Genomic DNA, 24,901 nt, shown 5'->3' with positions numbered 1-24,901 from the left:
CAACATTCAGAAAACTAAGATCATGGCATCTGGTCCAATCACTTCATGGCAAATAGATGGGGAAGCATTGGAAATAGTGAGAGACTTTATTATCTTGGGCTCCAAAATCACTGCTGATGGTGACTGCAGCCATGAAATTAAAAGATGCTTGCTTCTTGGAAGAAAAATTATAACCAACCTAAACCACATATTAAAAAGTAGAGACATTACTTTGTCAACAAAGGTCCATCTAGTCAAAGCTATGGTTTTTCTACTAGTCATGTGTGGATGTGAGAGTTGGATTCTATAGAAAGCTGAGCGCCAAAAAGAATTGATGCTTTTAAACTGTGGTGTTGGAGAAGACTGTAGAGTCCCTTGGACTGCAAGGAGATCCAACCAGTCCATCCTAAAGGAAATCAATCCTGAATATTCATTGGAAGGACTGATGCCGAGGCTGAAGCTCCAATACTTTGCCCACCTGATGTGAAGAACTGATTTATTAGAAAAGACCCTGATGCTGGGAAAGATTGAAAGCAGGAGGAGAAGGGGACGACAGAGGATGAGATGGTTGGATGGCATCACCGACTCAATGGACATGAGTTTGAGTAGACTCCCGGAGTTGACGATGGACAGGGAGGCCCGGCGTGCTACCGTCCATGGGGTCACAAATAGTCGGACATGACTGAGCGACTGAACTCAACTGAATAAAAGGAAACCAGATATCTGAAGTTAAGGAATTCAGTGCTTTTCTCTGTATGGGGAGATATAAGTGTCTAGGCTCATTGAAAGCATTCCTTTGATGTGCACCTCAGTTCTCTGGGGCCAGTATTCTGTGTTTTCATCCTGCATTTATTCAGGGCGCATCCTTGGTGATGGCTACGGTAGCTGACTGCTGGGCGGTCTTGGCAGTGGGCAGCCTGTTTTTCTCCATTTTGAGCTTTCTCAGGGCTTACTGTCAGGGCAGCCCTGATGTAATGCCTTCATGGCTGCAAACATGCTTTGTTTACTGATACGACAGGCAATATTTTAGTTCTCATTAGTGTTCTGACCTAGAGAATGAGCAGAATCCAAGGGATGACACTTAAATAACTAAAGCATGTTGAAGGAAAGTAAACTAGCAAAGCAGTGTTTCAGTGTACTAGGTAACTTTCTATGAAGGGGCAGTGTAAATATTTTAGAATTTGAATACCATAAGTTTTCTAGAGCAACTGCTCAATTCTGCCTATATAGCTAAAATCAGCCTTAGATGATAATAGCAAAGACAGTAGTAATGAATAGATATGATTGTGTTCTAATACAACTTTATAAAAGCAGATGGTGGGTCAGATTTGGTCTATGCATGTAGTTGCTAAGCCCACAAATAATGGGAACATTTGCTGATATGAAGATGGCTCTAATAGTTCAATTCTTTCATAGCTGATCTGAGTTAATGCTCTAGTTGCAAACACATGGTGATATTCATGGTGTTAAAAAAAAAAAAAAAAGAAGGACAAGAACTAAGAATTTGCCAATAAACTTGAAAGTGACAAGAAAAAGAAAGGCTCTCTAGACAGAAGTGTCTTTGGAGTTGAAAAGGGCAATTCATTAGCTGATTAGTGCTTGAGTGGATTGAGAATAGCCAGCTCCCTTTTTTGTAATTTTCTGTTCATCAGTCTTGAGACGCTTTTGACCTGTGCATTACAAGGGAGATTCCCAGGCTCACAGCTGACACTACTTACTAAACCTGATGCTTTCCCAATTGTAAATGAATAAATTGGTATTTCAGGATAAACAAAAGTATCCTGTGGTTTTGATTAGCTCAGTCAATCCCCAATGGCCTAATTAATTCTGGATGAATTGTTTAAATTTGTTTCTGGATTTGCATAGCTGAAGCCCAGTCTTCTGATGGTGTGAAGAGCTGCCAAAATGAACAGCTAGTGTTCAGTGCCCCATTCCTCACATCCATTTGCTCTAACATCTTAGAGAGACTCTAACTCGGCAAAATTTCACAGTGAAGGCAAATGCTCCAGATCCCAGTTTCAGTTTTATCAATAATAGCAGTGCATTATGACTAATAGCCATCTCTCTTACCTGAATTGTTTTAATTAGGCAAACAATACTAAAGTCTTTTTCAGTGGGAAAAGTTCAAATTCTCTTTCACTGTGTGGAATGAATAGTTCATTCATTTAGCTCTGTCTGTCTGACGTTATCTTTAAAAATGGTGAATTTTTTTCCATTTATTAAATATAGAGCAATGCCTCTTGCATTAACATGATAGGGTTTCCCAGAGATAAACTGAAGGAATGAACACAGGTTAACTTTCTTTTCTTATATCTGTAACAGCTTTTAACAGGCCACTGAGCACACAGTTAACATACAGGAAATGGGTGTTGATTAGCTGATTGCTTTACCTTGACTAACGAATGAGTGTTCACAGCAAACTCCTCATGTGGGATTGTCTTTCTCATACTTCTATGTAATTTCTCACCCCAGATTACTACACTGAATTCCATCTATAAGTGATCATATACTTTAAATAAATGACTAGAGCTAGCAAGATGATTCAGTATTTTATGCATTTAGGTCTTTAGATCATAATATAACATTTTCTCAAATCATGTATGATGTTTATACCAATAAATTATACAGGGGCAAAGATACTTGATTACTTCAACATTTCATTGATATTTTTCACAACTTTTTAGAGATAGAAAATGATTATGTTCCAAGCCTTTTTTTAAACTTTTTATTTTATCTTGGAGTGATTAGCAATGTTGTGGTAGTTTCAGTTGTACAACAGTGTGACTCAGTTATACATGTGCGCGTGTGCCTGCTGAGCCACTTCATCCATGTCTGACTCTTTGCACCCACATGGACTGTAGCCTGCCAGGCTGCTCTGTCCATCCTCCAGGCAAAATACTGGAGTGGTTTGCCATTTCTGCCCAACCCAGGTATCAAACCCACACCTCTTGTGTCTCCTGTATTGGCAGGCAAGTTTTTTACCATTAGCACCAATGGCAACCCATTCCAGTACTCTTGCCTGGAAAATACCATGGATGGAGGAGTCTGGTAGACTGCAGTCCATGAGGTCGCGAGGAGTCAGATACGACTGAGCAACTTCACTTTCTAACACTTTCACTTTTCACTTTCACACACTAGAGAGAAGGAAATGGCAACCCACTCCAGTGTTCTTGCCTGGAGAATCCCCGGGATGGGGGAGCCTGGTGGGCTGCCATCTATGGGGTCACACAGAGTCGGACACGACTGAAGCGACTCAGCAGCAGCAGCACCACCTGGGAAGCCATGTACATGTGTGTATTATTTTTTAAATTATTTTCCCATTTAGGCTGTTATATAACATTGAACAGAGTTCTGTGTGCCGCATTGTAGGTCCTTGTTGGCAATCCATTTTAAACATAGCAATATGTGCATGTGTGCAGAGAAAGCAAATTAGTCAAGATGGCATTATCAGGCCCTCTTGCCCCACTTTTTGTAAATAGTGATTACGTAACAGCTGAGATCACTTATAGCACTGTGCATGCACACCAAGCGGGACTTGCTGGGTCACAAGCTACTTTGCGCTGTAGGGAAACATTCGCTCCACCCGAAAAGCAGCGGCATTACTGCTGCATCACGGCTGTGTCCATTGGGTCAGCCATGAGGAGAGAATGCAGCGTGTCTACCGCTACAGCTGCTTCATCGACCAAGAGAGAGAACCGTTACGGCTTCTGTGTCAGCTAGGGGAAAGACTGTGTTGTGTTCGGTTATGCTAGGGCTGCTGCTACAGCTGTTGCATCAGCCAGGAGGGAACAAACATGTCTGCAGTCACTATGGCTCCTGAGTCTCCTTCCAAACTCAGCTTGCACCTTGCTACCCTGGGTTCAGTGAACAGAACTACCCTGGCCAGTGTGAACAACAAGACAGGTGGTGCTGTGAGGAGGATCAGCGAGGCAGCATGTACATCTCAGACTCCTGGTAACAATAAATTTATTCTGTAAGTCTGTGAGTCTGTCTGTGTTTTGCAAATAAGTTCATTTGTATCAACTTTTTTAGATTTCACATGTAAATGATAACCTGTGATATTTGTCTTTCTCTGTCCGACTTCACTCAGTATGACAGTCTCTAGTTGCAAATGGCATCATTTCATTCTTTTTAATGGCTGAGTAGTCCATTATATGTTTGTACAACATCTTTTTCTATTCATATGTCAGTGGGCATTTAGTTTGTTTCCTTGTCTTGGCTATCGTAAACAATGCTGCAACAAACATGGGGATACATGTGTCCTTTTGACCATTTTTTTCTCTCCAGATGTATGCCCAAGGGTGGGATTGCAGTCATATGATAGCTGCATTTTTGTTTTTTTAAGGAATCTTCATACTGCTTTCCAAAGTCATAGCCATTTTTTTTTTTAACATACATATATTTAAGTTCAACCTCAAGGGCACTTAGTTTGTAGGTGAATGTAAAACTAGAGCATAAGTAGCCTGATGGGTCATGAGACATTTTTTTTTTCCTCATGCTTAAACAATATCTATGAAAATTAAACCCATGTGGTTTTATATAAGCAATACCTTTCTCAAAGTAATCATAATGTATATTTATAAACTGGGTGAAATGGTGCCTATCTTAATATATAAGCACTTCAACAGCTCTTCACTAGTAATAATATCTGCAGCTTATTGAGAATTTAATAAAGGCCAGGTGTAGTCATAAGTATTTTAAAACATCATATCTTATCTTCACAATATTTCTAAGAGTTAGGTACCATCTTTTCATAAAAATGGGGGAAAAAAATGAGAGCTTAAATCATTTGTGAAGAATCTTCTCAATAGTGTGCACTGGAAATCAAACCAGGTAAAGCATCAAGCCATGTCTCAGATCTGAGTCTTGCTGGTAACATAGTCCATGCCTTCATTTCCCATGCTATGAAGACTCGTTTGTAACATGTATCCTTTTAAGACAATTGCTTTACAGAATGTCCAAAGATAGGATGTTTTCTTTCTTCTCACCAATTGTGTTTATGAACCTAAACTCCTCTTTTTGTGTCCTTATTGCATTCGGGAAAGTTCCTGTCTGATCGCAAGATGTCTGGTGAAACTTCAATTATTTAATTCTTCCTTACCTCAGGGTACCATAATTAGAAAAAATTGTTAGGATCATTAAATGTCTACTCATAGATGTGAAGATTAAATAAATCAACTACTTAGAACAATGTCTTGGCAAATGTTAGGTAATGAGTGAGTGAAAGTTGCTCAGTCGTGTCCACCTATTTGCAACTCCATGGGCTATGCAGTCCATGGAATTCTGTAGGCCAGAATACTGGAGTGGGTAACCTTTCCAGTTAAGCCACACAGGAAGCCCAAGAATACAGGAGTGCGTAGCCTATCCCTTCTTCAGCAGATCTTCCTGACCCAGGAATTGATTCCAGGTCTCCTGCGTTGCAGGCAGATTCTTTACCAACTAAGCTATCAGGGAAGACTTGTTGACAATTATTTCCTTTTATTCTAGTCCTACAAGGAATGACTCACTTGTTAGGAAACACTGAACTTGGTATAATATACCTTGAAATATCAGTACCCTATTAACCCAGACTATATACTTATCATGATAAAATTGTCCAGTTGTATGTGCTCCAATTATGCCAAATCATAAAGTTGAAATTAATTTGACTACTTTGGGTGGCTAACCAAATTCTCTGTTGGATACAATTTTTGTTAGATCAGGTTTCAAACAAAAACTATTCTTCATAAAGAATTATTTTTCAAGCTGTTAATGTCATATATATCATTAAATGAATGGTCTTATTCTTCAGTTTAAAATTGAAATATATATAGTTTATTTGAAAGAAAGAAATTAAATAGAATGGAACAGAAAAGTTGAATGGTAATTGTATTATGTTTGTAAGATCACAGAAGGAATATCAAAATCATGAATAAATAAAAAGGAAAATGAGACTGCCTATTGTGAACATGTAAAACTGCTTGAAGTATTATCAAAATACAGTCATGTCTATAATAATATATTTTCCTTATTACTAGTTATAAAGTGAATAAAAATGAAATTCTAATTTTAAACAAGAACTTTTTTGCTTCATTGTTTTATAGAAAAATATTTTATGGAAAAGTCTTTTTAAAAATATTTCCCCATAGCTTTTAAATCCCACCAATGAAACAGAAAAAAATGAACTCTGGTTTTAACCACAAAATACTTTTATTTATGCTTGTGATTATAAGAGCTTCTTTCTTTCAGAACTTGTGGAAGAAATAATTCTATTCTCTCTTAAATTCTCAGAAGTTTCTTCACTAGTGGCTTATTTTCCTGAGGATAAACTTGGGATTTATTTTTCCTATTCCTTATCAGATTCATTTTTCCACATTTAGATCTCTCTTCTTTTTCCCTCTGTTCAGTATATTAAAGATATCTTGAATACATATCTATTGCTTCCTCTGCATTGCCTTTATAACACTTGAATATTCTGCCATCTCTGTGTCATACTATAGGCTTCCACAAGGCATATAGATAACTGAGTCCTCGGAAACATGAGCTGGCAGGAAAAGTTTCTCTAGCTGAGTTTCATTTACCAATGCAGAAAGAAAGTTTGTATGTGAAATTATTCTTCAAGTTATGTAACAATTCATGTTTCTTCAAATTCTTCTTGACATTAGACTTAGTGATCTGTGCCAATCTAAAAGATTGGACTTAAATTTGTATCTCATTGATTATTTGTACATTTTGAACACTTTTTCAGATTTTTCTTAGCCATGGATTAACTCATTCATAAAACATTTCTTTGAGTTTCGTGTTGGTAGTTCTCTGGAGGTTTTTCTTATCAATATTTAGAGTCTATTAATTCTATGTATAACTTTGCTATCTTTCTGGATGGAAAGTATCTTTTCCTGCTTTCTGTCTTGCATTTTTGGTCCCTTAAGACTGTCTTTAGAAATCTGTGTGAGAGTCAGGAAGCAACAGTTAGAACTGGACATGGAACAACAGACTGGTTGCAAATAGGAAAAGGAGTACGTCAAGGCTGTATATTGTCACCCTGCTATTTAACTTATATGCAGAGTACATCATGAGAAAGGCCGGGCTGGGTGAAGCACAAGCTGGAATCAAGATTGCTAGGAGAAATATCAATAACCTCAGATATGCAGATGACACTACCTTTATGGCAGAAAGAGAAGAAGAACTAAAAAGCTTCTTGATGAAAGTGAAAGAGGAGAGTGAAAAAGTTGGCTTAAAGCTCAATATTCAGAAAACTAAGATCATGGCACTGAAAATAGTGGCTGACTTTATTTTTTTGGGCTCCAAAATCACTGCAGATGGTGACTGCAACCATGAAATTAAAAGACGCTTACTCCTTGGAAGAAAAGCTATGACCAAACTAGAGAGCATACTAAAAAGCAGAGACATTACTTGTCGAAGAAGGTCTGTCTAGTCATAGCTATGGCTTTTCCAGTAGTCATGTATGGATGTGAATGTTGGACTATAAAGAAAGCTACGTGTAACTCTATGGCTGATTCATATCAATGTATGACAAAACCCACTGAAATGTTGTAAAGTAATTAGCCTCCAACTAATAAAAAAAAAAATAAACAAAAAAATTAAAAAAAAAAAAAAAGAGAAAGTTGAGCACCGAAAAATTGATATTTTTGAACTGTGGTGTTGGAGAAGACTATTGAGAGCCCCTTGGACTGCAAGGAGATCCAACCAGTCCATCCTAAAGGAAATCAGTCCTGAATATTTGTTGGAAGGACTGAAGCTGAAATTCCAATTCTTGGCCACCTGATGTGAATAACTGACTCATTAGAAGAGACCCTGATGCTGGGGCTGGGAAAGATTGAGGGCAGAAGGAGAATGGGACAACAGAGAATGAAATTGTTGGATGGCACCACCGACTCAATAGACAGGAGTTTGAGTAAACTCCGGGAGTTGTGATGGACAGGGAGGTCTGGCGTGCTGCAGTTCATGGGGTCGCAAAGAGTCGGACACGACTGAACTGAACTGAACTGAATAGTATCGTTTGAGGAGTAAATGATCTAAATAATGATGTATCAAACATATAAATCATTTTTGTAAAGGTAACTTTTGTTCCTTGTTTTAGAATAATTCACTACCATAAGATTATGAAGATATTTTATTTCCATTATATATTATTATAAATATATTTATTGTTATTATAAATGTGTATAATTATATTATCATGCACTCTTGAAGTATCAAAGTTTTAAAATCTAATACATATTTAAGCACCTTCTTTTTGCTCTTTTCCTCTTTGTATCTTTAAGCTTCCATCTAAAATCATTTTCCTTTGCCTGAAGAAATGCCTTCAGAACTGACCTTAAGACAAGTTATTAGACATGTATTTTCTTACTATTTTTTGAAAGTATATTTATTTTAATTTGTATGTATGTGTATAAAATTCTAAGATAGATTTTACTTTGTTTCATCACTTATAAAATATAATCCTAGTAGTTTATTGTTCCTATTTGCACTCATGGTATCAGTTACCTAATTCTGCTTACTGCAAATCAATCTGTAATTTTTCATCTATATAATTTTTAGATTTGACTTTTATTTTCTTCAATTTCACTACTGTCTATCTGTGGATTATTCTAGTGTTCCATTTGCTTTGCTTGACGTGTGATGATCATAAACCTATAGATTAGTCTCAATATTTAGAGAAATCTCTTAGCTACTATTTCTTCAAATACTGCTTCTGCCCAATTATCTTTGTTTCTTCCTTCTGGGTTTCACAGAAACCTTTTTGTGTTAATCTCAAATTTTTATTTTCTACTTTTAATTCTATAATGTTTCTTTTAGGTTCTTTCTCAGTTTATGCCTTATTTTTTATTATGGATGTCATCTGTTTTAATGACATCAATTTAATTCTTAATTTCAGGGTTTTTTTATGGGGTTGGCCAAAAACTTCATTTTGTTTTTCTCCATAAGCCTGCTCTAGTAGCACTTTGTTGTATTTTTAACTTCATTCAAAGCAAATTCGTTTGACTGTATTGTGACAATTGTCATATAAATGTACATTCAGTTCAGTTCAGTTGCTCAGTTGTGTCTGACTCTTTGCAACCCCATGGACTGCAGCACGTCAGTCCTCCCTGTCCATCCAGAGTTTACTCAAACTCATGTCCATTGAGTCAGTGATGTCATCCAACCATCTCATCCTCTGTCGTCCCCTCTCCTCCCACCTTCAATATTTCCCATTATCACGGTCTTTTCTAAAGAGTCAGTTCTTCACATCAGGTGGCCAGAGTATTGGAGTTTCAGCTTCAACATCAGTCCTTTCAGTGAATATTCAGGACTGATTTCCTTTAGGATGGACTGGTTGGATCTCCTTGCAGTCCAAGGGACTCTCAAGAGTCTTATCCAACACCACAGTTCAAAAGCATCATTTCTTCGGTGCTCAGCTTTCTTTATAATCCAACTCTCGCATCCCTACATGACTACTGGAAAAACCATACGTTTGACTAGATGCACATTTGTTGCAAAGTAATGTCTCTGCTTTTTAATATGCTGCCTAGGTTAGTCATAACTTTTTTCTCATGGAGCAAGAGCCTTTTAATTTCATGGCTGCAGTCACCATCTGCAGTGATTTTGGAGCCCCCCAAAATAAAGTCTGTAACTGCACATTAAAGTTTATCAAAACTGGCAAATTTTTGTTTAGCCATTTTAATATTGAAGATGAAAGAAAAAAAATCCAACATTGTCAGCATATTATGCTTTATTATTTCAAGAAAGGTAAAAATGCAATTGAAATGCTAAAAGAAAAATTATGCAGTGTATGAGAAGGTGCTGTGACTGATTTGATATGTCAAAAGTGGTTTGAGAAGTTTCATTCTGGAGATTTATCGCTGGAGGATGCTCCAAGGTTGGTTAGGTCAGAGGAAGTTTATAGTGATCAAATCAAGACATTAATTGAGAACAAACATTACACCATGTGGGAGATAGCTGATATACTCAAAATATCTACATCAAGTGCTGAAGATAATTTGTACCAGCTTGGTTATGTTTATCATTTTGATGTTTAGGTTCCATATATGTTAAGCAAAAAAGCCTTCTTGATCGTATTTCTGCAGGTGATTCTCTACTTAAATGTAATGAAAACCTCCTGTCTTTAAAACAAATTATAATGGGTGATGAAAAATGGATACTGTATCATAATGTGGAATGGAAGTTATCATTCCAAGCAAACAAAATGAACCACCAACAAGTACACCAAAGGCCAGCTTCACTCAAATAAACCAATGCTATGTATATGGTGGGATTAAAACGGAACCCTCTATTATAATCTCCTGAAAACCAATTGATTAGTCCCAACAAGTACTATTCTCAGTTAGACCAACTAAAAGCAGCACTCAATGAAAAATATAAAAAAGTCAACAGAAAACACATAATCTTCCATCAGGATAATGCAAGATCACATATTTCTTTGTTGACCAGGCAAAATCTGTTACAGCTTCTCTGGGAAGTTCTGATTAATCCACCATATTCACAAGACTTTGCACCTTTGGATTTCCATTTATTTTGGTCTTTACAAAATTCTCTCAGAAAAAAGTATTCAATTACTTGGAATTCAATTCCTTTGTGACCAATGCAATATTTTCTACTTATATAATTTGTATTTGGCTCTTTAATCAACTTATAATGTTTTTAGATTATATATTTAAGTTTTTTTTTTTAGAATTTCTAAGCTGACTTTGCTTTCATAAACCTAAATTTTACAAACTTGATGTGTTTGTTACTGTTGTTATTTTATTTCTCCTTATTCTCCTAACTCATTGTTCAGTTACTAAGTCATGTCTGACTCTTTGTGACCCCACTAACTGCAGCTTGCCAGGCTTCCCTGTTCTTCACTATCTCCCAGAGTTTGTTCTGACTCATGTCCATTGAGTCAGTGATGCCATCCAACCATCTCATCCTCTGTCATCCCCTTCTCCTCTTTCCCTCATTCTTTCCCAACATCAGGGTCTTTTCCAATGAGTCAGCTCTTCACATCAGGTGGCCAATGTACTGGAGTTTCAGCTTCAGCATCAGTCCTTCCAATGAACATTCAAGATTGATTTCCTTTAGGATTGACTGGTTTGATCTTGCAGTTCATTTTCATAATTATTCTCATAATGCTGTAGTCTTTTTCTGTGTGTGCCATATGATCCTTTATTGTTTACTGGATATTTTATTTAAAAATTTTGTAACAATAGTTAGATAAACTAGAATGATGTTATCTTAATATGGAGAGGAAGACTGTTTTATGAGGCACCTAGACAAAAGTAGCCTGCAATTCACACGTTCCATAGTAGAGTGAGGCACTTTAAACTCTTGTCACAGAGGGAGGTGGTACCTATCCCATCTATTCCATGCCTCTAGCGATGAGAAATCACACAGGGCATTTAGGCTGCTCTGTCATCTTCTTATGGTGGAAAAATTCCCAAAGCATGTGACACCGTTCAGGACATAAGCTGGGAAATTTCTCAATGTCTTATTTCTTTCCTAGATAAGAATGAGAAAAAAAATTATCTCATATATTCTTTAAAACGTATAATGTGTGTATAATTCAGGGTTATTTATTTGTTTGTTGCTGCTTTATTTCTTTAGTGGAAGAGTTTGTCCAAATCTTCTAATACATTGCTGTTGAAGAATTTTCTAATTCTTTTCTTAAATTCATTTTGTTTTGTTTTTATAATACACTTTGTGATATAAATATATAATAGCTTATAGATAATCAGTTAGCAAAAAAATGCTAGACATTTTACCATAGTAAGTTAATGTATATATTGGCATGTCTAACTTAGATCAGACTTAACATTTATTTGGAAATCACTTATTTCTTAATAGACAATGCCACAATAATTTCCCAGTTAAAGAGCTTGTCACTGACTATGTTTTTCTTACTATGAAAATAATTAATTCATTCCTTCTATACTTTCTAAATGTCTTTTATTGTGATTTTTAAAATTTTAATTATTATCTGCTTTTAATTAATTAATAATTCCTGTTAGTGGAATAAAGAAGGGAAAATACATGTTATTTGAAAATATCACTGATAAAATATCTTCTAGATATCATTCCTACAGTAGAAATTATAAGCATGATCAGCTCAAAAAATTATGAGACTAATATTTAAATGAAGTAAATAAGATATTCAACATAAATATATACTTAGGAACTTGAAAGAATGTAGGTGTTAAGAAGAACAGAATTCTGTTCATGATAAATTATGATACGTGGAATTGATTTTCAGTTACTTAAATGATCTTCTTTTATAAACTGGTGTTTCACAAATATTCAAAGTATTTTCTTCCCTTTCTGTACTACTTTAAGTTTACATAATATTTTTACCATAGTTCTTACTGCTATTCCTATCAAGTAGTTGCTATTGGAATAAAGTGGTTAAAGTTGTATTCAACTACTTTTGTCTGTCCAACTTCAGGTTCTGCTAGAGGAGAATTCAATTTTTCATTCCTTTGAAAACAAACACTTTATACTCCTCTAAGTCAAATTGTGAAAGTATAAAAAGAGATTCATAGAAAAACTATTTTATTGCCTGTTAACCTTTCCAAGTAAGTAAACAAAAGAAGCTGATCTGGAAATGGCATTGATAGTCTTCAAAATACGAGATCAAAGAAAATACCACAACTAGAGCTATGGTTTCTTGTTTGAATTATTAAGACAGTTTCCAATAAGAGGCCAAGCTGATAGGTCAGAAAAAAGTACTGACATGTTTCAAAAAGCTCAGTAATATCTGTTTTATCTAACCTATGTGTTTTTACCTTTGGTCAGGGCATTGAATGACTTCTTGTCATGTGATGCATGATTTTAAACAAGACCTTCAAGTGTGCATTATCATTGGAGATAAGATGCTATCCACTGCATGTAACAGTTACCTGCCTATACATAACTAGTATAAGATATTTATGGGCAGAATGCAAAAAAAAAATGTTATTGATGTATATCTACAAAGTTGTATATTAATTATAACTGATATAGAATTAAATTTTCAACATTTTTTCTTTGAAATTCTTATTTCTAAACTAACAACTCTGATCACTAACATACACACAAACACTCAGATACAATCAATCTCACCTCTTTAAATTGGCTCACATAATTGGTTTCATAACTATTGTTTCAGGTTGTTAGTGTATTTCTAGGTGTAAGCATCATTTCTCTATGAAATATATGAATGTGACATATTTTATAAACATTTTACTTACCATAAAAGCATGTTGAAAGACATTAGAATACAAGAATAACAATATTTAATATTTGTGATTTTTTGAGACTAAATCTTAGTCTGGTAATAATTAAGAGAAAGATGATTAATGATGAGAATGTCAATTTTGTAAATAAAAGAAATCTAGCAGCTAAATTTTCTTAAGGAAAGCACCACTTGATTTTGAAGAATAACTTGTAAACATAATTATAGTTTTGAATGTAGCTCAATATAATTATTAAGGAAAAGGTGAAATGTGTAGCATGAAACCTGTAGCCAAAAAGGTCTAAAGACTTTTTAAAATGCATATTAGTTAATAGCATATATTACTGAGATAATTTTCAAAATCATTTAAAAACATAATCTCCAAATTAACATAAAAGTTTTTTTTGCTGCTCATGTTAATATTCCCTGGGTGAATAGTAATTCTTAATTCTAATTAGGCAACCTCTCAAAAAATTACATTTTAAAAGGATGTCCTACATAATGTTATGCCAAATCTCAGCATTTATTTTAAGATATTCATGTCATCTAATTAGCATTGTAATATATAACTACCAAAAGCACAACTATTTGAATGACCTAAGACCTAATACCAGATGCAAACGTTTAGTGAAGATATTTCAAGGTGACTCAGTACCAACTCTATTATTAAATGTCAGAATAACCAATGTTAACATGCTGTTTTTAAAATCAGATGTCTCATTATCTTGTACATGATTTTACGAGGAACCAGAAACTGAAATTCAGGAATGCTAATAAAAATTATTAATAATTCTTATGTGGTATCCTACATTATGTTATTACTTTTATAGTTTTCTGTCTTCCCTTTAAGTTTGTAATATAAATAAAAAGACATAAAGATACCCTGTCTGCAAATATAAAAAATGTCATGTGTCTAATTAGTGAAATATATTTTCTTTTAGAGATTTTATATAATTGTGTATCTATAGAGAAGTACAACAGAGTGAATATTAGGGAAAAGATGATTGAACATATTCCCTATGGTCTTATTACTCAGGGAACATTGAAATAAAATGTGAATATGGATACATGTCATTAAGGAGCATTAAATTGTCAATACAAATGACTGGCCAAGACACTTGCTCCCCATTTGTTTCATTTCATTCCGTGATGTAATGGACAAAGGAATAAATTTGACTTAGTCTCTTCTCATAGGGTTTTTCAATTTCCAAAGATTGCCTACCCCATTCTTTGACAACACAAAATAATGAGGGCTTAAATAACTATGACTTTTAGGTTTAAAGACAAGATCCTATATAACAACACTTAGCAAGTGTATGTAGGGGATAATATGTTAAATTCTGGCCTTCTGAGACAAAGATATGAGCTATTTTTGATGTTACAATTTTTAATAGTTCGAAAAATTCAAAGAACTGTTTGTTGAATGCACTGTGTGCTAAGTCGCTTCTGTCCTGTCTGACTGTTTGTGACCCCATGGGCTGTAGCCCTCGAGGCTTCTCTGTCCATAGGATTCCCCAGGCAAGAGTACTGGAATGGGTTGCCATTTCTTCCTCCAGGGAATCTTCCTGACCCGGGGATAAAACCCACATCTCTTGTGTCTCCTGCATTGGCAAGCAGGCGCTTTCTATAAAAATCATTTGATTAGCATTTACCTTCCTACTTAAGAGGAAGACAGGATTTCAGAAAGAAAGAAAAAGTTCAAGTGGTGAAAAGAAAGGGAGGAGACAGCACTGATTGTACCTGATAATATTGACTGCAAATTAAAAGCCACCACTTTTGATGGTCAACTCCCCCATCATAAAAAAATATCATCAACAAAAACAAAGGAACAAAAGACAATTATAGTCTCTCCGCTTCCACAGAAATTTCAGTGAGAATAGTGATTTTGCTCTTTGTTTCCTGAAAGAGACCGGGCAGAATCAAAATGCAAGACTCCATCATAGCATAGAAACGATAGCATGCCCGTGAATGTCATTTGAAAACTAAAGGGCAATTGTTATATGGATGAAGACAGATGGGATTATCCCAGGCATCTCTCCTGATAATAGGTGATTCTGGAAATGACACAGTTCATTCCCAACATTGGTAAAGATTGTCCGGAATCAGGACAGGAAAGCAGATCCAGATTAAAATTCTATTTCCTGCTATAGCATTATAATTAGAAATGTGTTCAATGGTTATTTAAATATATGTAAATTTTATGAATAAGGAAATGGCTTTACTGTACCCACACTGTGTGATAGAAGTAGCTAACAGAATTTTAGGAAATTGTTGTTTGGGTGGTGAACTTCAGTTTTTCCTCCTTCAACTTCCCAAATAAATCTTACTCCTTTAGAGTCAATTTATGTTTCCCAGCATAATGGTGCATTTTACCCATTCAGCTATGCTAGCAATGGCTCTGAAGCCAGCCAGCAATGATCTCACCTCACCCACAATATAAATCTATCAGTGAATAAACAACATCATTTTTATTTCAATGCTGGTGACACACTACATGTCGATTTGGCAGTTAAATAATTTATCTCTCTTCTGGGTGCAATCTGCCAGGCTTATTATAACTCCACTTCTGATATTCATTTCATGTTTAATAGTTCTGTGCCTCATGAGGATGCCTGTCAATCAATGAAACTGAAATGTCATTCTGACCTTTTATTGGAAACAATTTACTCTTTTTCTCATTTCATCACAAGCTTTTCTCCATTTTATACAGTTTAAAAGCTTTAATTAGCTGTATTTAGAGACTTTATACTAATTAACTTTACAAAACTACGTGCTCCTCAACATTGCTGACACTTTATCTTTTCAGAGGTTATCCAGTTGAGTCTTCCTGAAGATCAGAAAGTAAGTGTCACAGCGGCAACGGTGGGGCAGAGTACCGTTCTGAGCTGCGCCATTCAGGGAGCACTGAGACCCCCCATCATTTGGAAGAGGAACAATATTATTCTGAACAACTTAGATTTGGAAGACATCAATGTGAGTATATAAACAGAGGTTGTGCATAATTTGTGTATCTCATGTGATGTAGTCTAGACCTTGTGAAGTCTGAGGAGCTTAATGAAATCAGGTATTACAATTGAATAGAGTTATTACACTACCATATCCATTCTACTGTCTCGAAGGCATTTATGGATTATTTAAAACTATCCAAATCACTTGTTTAAGCTTGGTAAGCATGTTCTATACCACTGTGTTGGTGAAATTGCATCAACTGAAATCGTAAAGTTCTGGCTCTAAGAATTTCTATAACTACCAACAACTAATCAAATGGCAACCCACTCCAGTACTCTTGCCTGGAAAATCCCGTGGATGGAGGAGCCTGGCGAGCTACAGTCCATGGGGTCGCAAAGAGTGGGATATGACTGAGCGACTTCACTTTCACTTTTCTTTCCATCTCTATATACTAGCTAATAGAGTTGCAACAGCCTGTAGCTTATGAAGTGTTAAAGTGGGTAAAGGTAGCTTTAGCTTCAAATACTTCATAATGTATTAGAACAACACATATTATAAAATAAATAAATGGTCTATTTCCTGGAATGAAGGAATATATTTCATCACTGTTTATACAGATTTCATCACTTTTTATACACTGTTTATAGAGATTCAGAATCTAAATTCAATAGGATACAGTCCCAGTCGTGAGACAAAACCTGAACAACTGCAGTAAATTAATTTCTTCCTTCTATGTTGTCTATTGAAAACAAGCATGAAGAAGTGACCATCATCTTAGATGATGGAAAGAAATGAAAATTGTATGTTATGGGATGTCTGCAGAAATGAGTTGGGCCAATCCTTTTCCTTAGTGATATATTTGTGTATAAATTTTAGATATTTTTTTACTCTCGCTTAAGAGAGCCATCACCTATCCACTTATTCTTTGCTACTTCATAAAGAATCCCTAAATCATAGGTGCAAGATATTCACTCATATTTTTTACACTTTACTAATATTCCTGTTTAAAGTCTTTGGATGCTTCAAAAGAGAAATGTCTCCAATTTTGTAATTTTTTATTTTGATAAAATTTTTCTAACTTTGCTTATATCTGGGAAATTTCCTCAGGTTATATGGAGAATAATGCTTAATTCACCAAGATGTTAAGACACTTTGTTCCATAATCTCAGGGCCATTCAAAATTTTTTAAGAGGCAAGGCCTTAAACAAAATCATCTTAGGTTTGTGTTATGGGTTATTGTGTTTGTTTATTTTTTAATTGAGGTAAAATGGTATATAATATTTTATTTGTTTCACATGTAAACCAGAAAGCAATCAGTCTTTGTACACATTACAAAGCAATTACCATAATAAGTCTAGTTACCATCCATCATCATACAAGTGACCCCCTTCACTCATTTCCCCAACTCTTTTACCCTTTCCAATCTGATAACTGCCCATCTGTCCTCTGTATATACACGTTCTGTGTTGTATGTTTGCTTTGTTTTTTATACTCCATATATAAGTGAAATTGTCTGATTTATTTCATTTAGCATAACACCCTTTGGTCTGCTATAGAAAATGACATTTCCTTCTTTTTATTTGACTGAATAGTATTCGCTGTGTGTCTATTTGTGTGTGTTTGTGAGAGAGAGAGAAAGAGAAAGAGAGCTCTCCTTAGTTGCATCCAACTCTTTGTGACCCCATGGACCACAGCCCACCAGGCTTCTCTGACCATGGGATTTTCTGGCAAGAATATTGGAGTTGGTTGTCATATCCTCCTCCAGTGGATCATACTGACTCAGGGATTGAACTTGTGTCCCCTGCTTCTCAGGTGGACTTTTAAACTGCTGAGCCATTGGAGGGAAGCACTCGGCAGGAAAGAATCTGCCTGCAATGCAGGAGACAGATATGCATTCAATCCCTGGGTCAGGAAGATTGCCTAGTGGAGGAAATGGCAACTCATTCGTGTGTTCTTGCCTAAAAGATCCTATGGAGAAAAGAGCCTGTAGGGCTACAGTCCATCGAGTCACAAATAGTTGGGCATACATGAGCAACTGAGCACACACACACAAATATATATGCATCACATCATTATCTGTTCACCCACGGATAGGCAGTAATTAGTTTCCATATCTTAATTATTGTAAATAATGGTGTATTAAACATAGAAACACATATATCTTTTTGAATTGCTGTGTTCATTTTCTTAGGTTAAGTACACAGAAGTGGAATACCTGGGTTATATGGTAGTTTTATTTTTAATTTTATGAGTAATCTCCATACTGTTTTCCACAGTGGCTGCACCAATTGACATTTCTACCAATAGTGTACAAGGTTTCCCTTTCCTCCACATCCTCTCTAGCACTTATTGTTTCATGTAGCTTTGGTAACTGTCATTCTAACAGGTGTGAGGTGATGTCTTACTGTGGTTTTGATTTGCATTTCTCTGATGGTGATGTTGAACATCTTTTTATGTGGCTGTTGTCAGTCTGAATGTCTTCTTAGGAAAAATATCTATTTGGATTCTCTACCTATGCTTTGGATTGGATTGTTGGCTGTTTTGCTATTGAGGAGTTTGAGGGATTGATATGTTTTGGATATTAACTCCTTACCAAGCACATGGTTTGCAAATATTTTCTGCCATTCAGTAGGCTGTTTTGTTTTGTTTTGTTTTGTATTTTGCAGATGGTATCCTTTGCTGTTCAGAAGCATTTTATTTAATGCACTCTACCTGCTTGTTTTTGCTTTGGTTGCCTTTGCTTTTGGCTAAGAGCCCAACAGTCCACAAAAAGTGTGACATCAAGGAGTTTTGCTGCTGTTCAGTCACTTGGCTGTGTCTGTGACCCCATGGACTGCAGCAGGCCAGGCTTCCCTTTAATTCACTATCTACAGGAGTTTGCTCAAACTTAAGGAGCTTACCACCTATGTTTTCTTCTAGAAGATTTTATGATTTCAGGCATCACATACAAGTCTTAAATCCATTTTGTCTTTATTTTTATGTATGGTGTAAGATGGTCCAATTTCAATCTTTCGTTTATGGCTGTCTGATCTTCCCAACACAATTTATTTAAGGGACTGTTCTCCCCCGCTGCATATTCTTGGCTCCTTTATTATTAATGTTATTATCTGTGAGTTTATTTCTGGGTTCTTTATTCTTTTCCATTGATATATGTATCTGTTTCCATGGAAGACCATATTCTTTTTATTATTGTAGGTGTGTAGTATTGTCTGTAATTAGGAAGCATGATGACTCCAGCTTTGTTTTGCTATCTTGAGAGTGATTATACTATTCAAGGTCTTTATGATCCAAAGAAATTTTATAATAATTTGTTCTATTTTTTCAAAGAATTTATCCATTTCTTTTAGGTTGTCAATTTGTTAGTGTATAATTATATATAGTAGTATTTTATGATCCTATGCGTTTCTCTGGTATCTGTTGTAACAATCTCTCTTTTCATTTTTTAAATTTATTTTTTAATTGAAGGACAATTGTTTTACATAATTTTGTTTTTTTCTATCAGACCTCACCATGAATCAGCCATAGGTATACATATATCTCCTCGCTCTTGAACCTCCCTCCCGTCTCACTCCCCATCTCACCATGCTAGATTGATACAGAGCCCCTGTTTGAGTTTCCTGCAACATACAGCAAATTCCAGTTGGCAGTCTATTTTACATATGGTAATCCAGGTATGACCTAGATCAAAGACCTTATGATTTATACAGTGGAAGTGACAAATAGATTCAAAGGATTAGAACTGATACAGTGCCTGAAGAACTATGGATGGAGGTTCCTAACATTGTACAGGACACAGTGATCAAGATCATCACCAAGAAAAAGAAATGCAAACAGGCCAAATGGTTGTCTGAGGAGGCCTTACAAATAGCTAAGAAAAGAAGAAATGTGAAAGGCAAAGGAGAAAAGGAAAGATAGACATTTGAATGCAGAGTTCCAAAGAAGAGCTTGAGAGAGATAAGAAAGCATTCCCCAGTGATCAATGCAAAGAAATAGAGGAAAATAGAATGGGAAAGACTAGAGATCTCTTCAAGAAAATTAGAGATACCAAGGGAACATTTCATGAAAACATGGGCTCAATAAAGGACAGAAATGGTAGGGACCTAACAGAAGCAGAAGACATTAAGAAGAGGTGGCAAGAATAAACAGAAGAACTATAAAAAATGATCTTAATGACCCAGATAACCACAATGGTGTGATCATTCACCTAGAGCCAGACATCCTGGAAAGTGAAGTTAAATGGGCCTTACGAAGCTCACTACAAACAAAGCTAGAAGAGGTGATAGAATTTCAGTGGAGCTATTTCAAATCCTAAAAGATGATGCTGTGAAAATGCTGTACTCTATATGCCAGCAAATTTGGAAAACTCAGCAGTGGCCACAGGACTGGAAAAGATCAGGTTTCATTACCATTCCAAAGAAGGGCAATCCCAAAGAATGTTCAAACTACCGCAAAAGTGCACTGATCTCACACTAGCAAAGGAATGCTCACAATTCTGCAAGCCAGGCTTCAACAGTATGTGAACTGTGAACTTCCAGATGTTCAGTTAGGATTTAGAAAAGGCAGAGGAACCAGAGATAAAATTGCCAACATCCGTTGAATCATAGAAAAAGCAAGAGAATTCCAGAAAAACATCTACTGCTTTCCTCATTATGCCAAAGCCTTTGACTGTTTGGATCACAATAAACTGTGGAAAATTCTTCGAGAGATGGGAATACCAGACCGCCTTAACTGCCTTCTGAGAAATCTGTATGCAGGTTGAGAATCAACAGTTAGTAACAGACATGCAACAACAGACTGGTTCCAAATTTGGAAAGGAATATGTCAAGACTGTATATTGTCACCCTGCTTATTTAACTTCCATGCAGAGTACATCACATGAGATGCCAAGCTGGATGAAGCACAAGCTGGAATCAAGATTGCTGGGAGAAATATCAATAACCTCAGATACCCAGATGACACCACCCTTATGGTAGAAAGTTAAGAGGAACTTAAAGACTCTTGATGGAAGTGAAAGAGGAGGGTGGAAAAACTGGCTTAAAACTCAACATTCAAAAAACTAAGATCTTGGCATCTAGTCCCATTACTTCATGATAAATAGATAGGGAAACAATGGAAACAGTGATAGACTTTATTTTCTTGGGCTCCAAAATCACTGCAGATGGCGATTGCAGCCATGAAATTAAAAGATGCTTGCTCCTTGGAAGAAAAGCTGTGACCAACCTAGACAGCATATTAAATAGCAGAGACATAACTTTGCTAACATAGGTCCATCTAGTTAAAGCTATGTTTTCTCCAGTAGTCATGTACGGATGTGACAGTTGGACTATAAAGAACAATGAGTGAAGTAAGCCAGAAAGATAAAGAACATTACAGCATACTAACACATATATATGGAATTTAGAAAGATGGTAACGATAACCCTATATGCAAAACAGAAAAAGAGACACAGAAGTACAGAACAGACTTTTGAACTCTGTGGGAGAAGGTGAGGGTGGGATGTTTTGAAAGAACAGCATGTATATTATCTATGGTGAAAAAGATCAGTAGCCCAGGTGGGATGCATGAGACGAGTGCTCGGGCCTGGTGCACTGGGAGGACCCAGAAGAGTCAGGTGGAGAGGGAGGTGGGAGGGGAGATCGGGATGGGGAATACGTGTAACTATATGGCTGATTCATGTCAATGTATGACAAAACCCATTGAAATGTTGTGAAGTAATTAGCCTCCAACTAATAAAATAAAATTAAAAAAAATAAAAATTAAAATTAAATTAAATTAAAGAACAATGAGCGCTGAAGAATTGATGCTTTTCAACTCTGGTTTTGGAGAAGACTCGAGAGTTCCTTGGACTACAAAAAGATCAAACCAGTCCATCCTAAAGGAGATCAGTCCTGAATATGCATTGGAAGGACTGATGCTGAAGCAGAAACTCCAATACTTTGGCCACCTGATGCAAAAAACTGACTCTGGAAAATACCCTGATGCTAGGAAAGATTGAAGGTAGAAGAAAAGGGGGGCAGCAGAGGATGAGATGGTTGGATGACATCACTGACTTGATGGACATGAGTTTGAGCAAGCTCCAGGAGATGGGGTTGCATAGGGAAGCCTGGCGTGCAGCAGTCCATAGAATCGCCAAGAGTGAGACTTGACTGTCACTGAACTGAACTGAATGTAAATTTCCATGTTACTCCACACATCACACCCTCTTCTCCGCTCTCCCCATGTCCGTAAGTCTGTTCTCTATGTCTGTTTTCCATTGCTGCCCTGCAAATAAATTCTTTGGTACCATCTTTCTAGATTCTATATATATGCATTAGTATATAATATTTATCTTTCTCTTTCTGACTTACTTCACTCTGTAAAATAGGCTCTATGTTCTCCCACCTCATCTGAACTGATTCAAGAGTGTTCCTTTTTATGGCTGAGTAATATTCCATTGTATATATGTACCACTACTTATTTATCCATTCATCTGTCAATGGACATTTAGGTTGCTTACATATTCTAGCTATCATAAATAGTGCCGCAATTAATATTGGGTACAAGTGTCTTTTTCAGTTTTCGTTTCCTCAGGGTTATATACCTAGGAATGGGATTGCTGGTTCATATGGTGGTTTTATTCCTAGCTTTTTAAAGCATATTCATTCCATCTTCTAAAGTGACTGTACCAGTTTTCATTCCCACAAACAGTGCAAGCAGGTTCCCTTTTCTCCACACCCTCTCCAGCATTTATCGTTTGTAGACGTTTTGATGATGGCCATTCTGACCAATGTGAGGTGATGCCTCATTGCAGTTTTGATTTGCATTTCTCTAATAATGAGTGATATTGAGTATCTTTTCATGTGTTTGTTAGTCATCTGTATGTTTTCTTTTGGAGAAATGTATCTTTAGGTCTTTTTCCCTCTTTTTGATTAGTTTTTTTTTTTTTTTCTGGTATTGAATTGTTTAAACTGTTTGTATATCTTAGAAATTAATCCTTTGCCAGCTGTTTCATTTACTATGATTTTCTCCCATTTTGAGGGTTGTCTTTTCACCTTGCTTATAGTTTCCTCTGCTGTGTAAACATATTTAAAGTTTAAGCAGATCCTTCTTGCTTACTTTTATTTTTATTTCCATTACTCTAGGAGGTGGGTCATAGAGGATCTTACTTTCATCATGTCATCAAGTTTTCTCCCTAAGTTTTCCTCTAAGAGTTTTATAGTTTCTGGTCTTACATTTAGGTCTTTAATCCATTTTGAGCTTACCTTTGTGTATGGTGTTAGGAAGTGTTCTAATTTTATCCTTTTGCGTGTAGCTATCCAGTTTTCCCAGCACCACTTACTGAAGAGGTGGTTTTTGCCCCACTGATTCTTGCCTCCTTTTGTCAAATTTAAGGTACCCACAGGTGCATGAGTTTATTTCTGGGCTTTCTGTCTTGTTCCATTAGTCAGTATTTCTGTTTTTGTGCCAGTACCATACTGTCTTGATGACTGTAGCTTTGTAACATAATCTGGAGTCAGGAAGGTGATTCCTCCAGCTCCATTCTTCTTTCTCAAGACTGCTTTGGCTATTCTGGGTCTTTTGTGTTTCCATGTGAAATGTAATTCTTTTTTTCATTTCTTATTTTATTTATTTGAGATCTTTTTTCTTTTTGCTTTCCTTAGGTGAAAATGATTGTGGATTTTATCTCCCCACCCCCCCAAAAAAGAAAAAAATAGTCAGTCTTTAGTTTAATTTCTATTGTTTTATTTGTAGTGTCTATGTTATTTATTTCTGCTCCGGTATTTATTATTTCTTTACTTCTAATAACTTTGGATTTGTTTTTTGTGTTTTTCTCAATTCCTTTACTTTAAAGAATGGATTGTTGATTTCCAATTGTTCTTATTTCTTGAGGTAAGACTATATTACTATGAATTTCTCTCTTAGAACTGATTTTCCTACATTTCATAAATTTTGGAGCACTGTTTTTCTACTTTAATTTGTCTCTGGGAATTCTTGATTTCTCTTTGATTTCTCTCAGTATTATGCTGTTTAATGTTATATTGCTGAGTTTTTCAGCTTTCTTCTTGCAATTGATTTCTACTTTTAGAGTATTGTTGTCAGAAAAAAATGCTCAATATGATTTCAATTTATTTCAATTTATTGAGGCTTTTTTTTTCTGGCTTAATATGTGATCTAACCTAAAGGAAATTCCAAGTGCACTTAAAAATATGTATTCTGCTGATTTTGAATTGATCATTTCATATATATATATATATATATATATATATATATGTAAATGTCAACTACTATATTTTTAAGTCCAAGTTTTAAAATTGATTTACCTGGTTAGTTTGTCCATTGATGTTAATGAGGTATTAAAGCTTCCTACTATTATTTTGGTGCTGTCAATTTCTCCCTTTAGGTCTTTTAATATTCGCTTTATGTGTTTAGGTGCTTATTTGTTGAGTGACTGTACATTTACAAGTTGGATTATGTATTTATGTCATTCCTATCAACTTGACCCCTTTATCATAATGTGTTATCTTTCTTTTATAGTTTTTGTTTTAAAGTCTGTTTTGTCTGATATGAGTATAGCTATACCAGCTTTCCGTTTGTTTTCATTTGCACAGGATGTTTTTTCCTATTCTTTCACTTTCAACCTGTATGTATCTTTAGATCAGGAATGAATCTCATAACCTAACTTTGCTAAATAGAGCATTCTTGGTTAGATATTTTTGTTTGTTTTTTGCTTCTTCACCACTTGAATGGATATATCATTCTCCTTCCTTCTGACCTGCAAAGTTTCTTTTAAGAAGTCAGCTGATAGGC

General features: G+C 35.6%; 1 protein-coding gene across 3 annotated transcripts in view; it reads left to right on the top strand.

The window, feature by feature from the left end:
• The window catches only part of FSTL5 (follistatin like 5), an 825,152-nt gene that overhangs the window by 493,354 nt on the left and 306,897 nt on the right, over positions 1-24,901 (top strand). For all 3 annotated transcript variants that reach the window (XM_065904790.1, XM_065904789.1, XM_065904788.1), the window contains exon 6: positions 15,972-16,138. In XM_065904790.1, coding sequence (XP_065760862.1) covers positions 15,972-16,138 — 167 coding nt within the window. The remainder of the gene's footprint in view (positions 1-15,971; positions 16,139-24,901) is intronic.

Source organism: Muntiacus reevesi, chromosome 13, assembly GCF_963930625.1.
Source record: "Muntiacus reevesi chromosome 13, mMunRee1.1, whole genome shotgun sequence".
In the NCBI taxonomy this organism is placed as follows: Eukaryota; Metazoa; Chordata; class Mammalia; order Artiodactyla; family Cervidae; genus Muntiacus; species Muntiacus reevesi.
The sequence above is the reverse complement of the archived record's forward strand: the minus strand, read 5'-3'. Positions and strand labels throughout refer to the sequence as shown.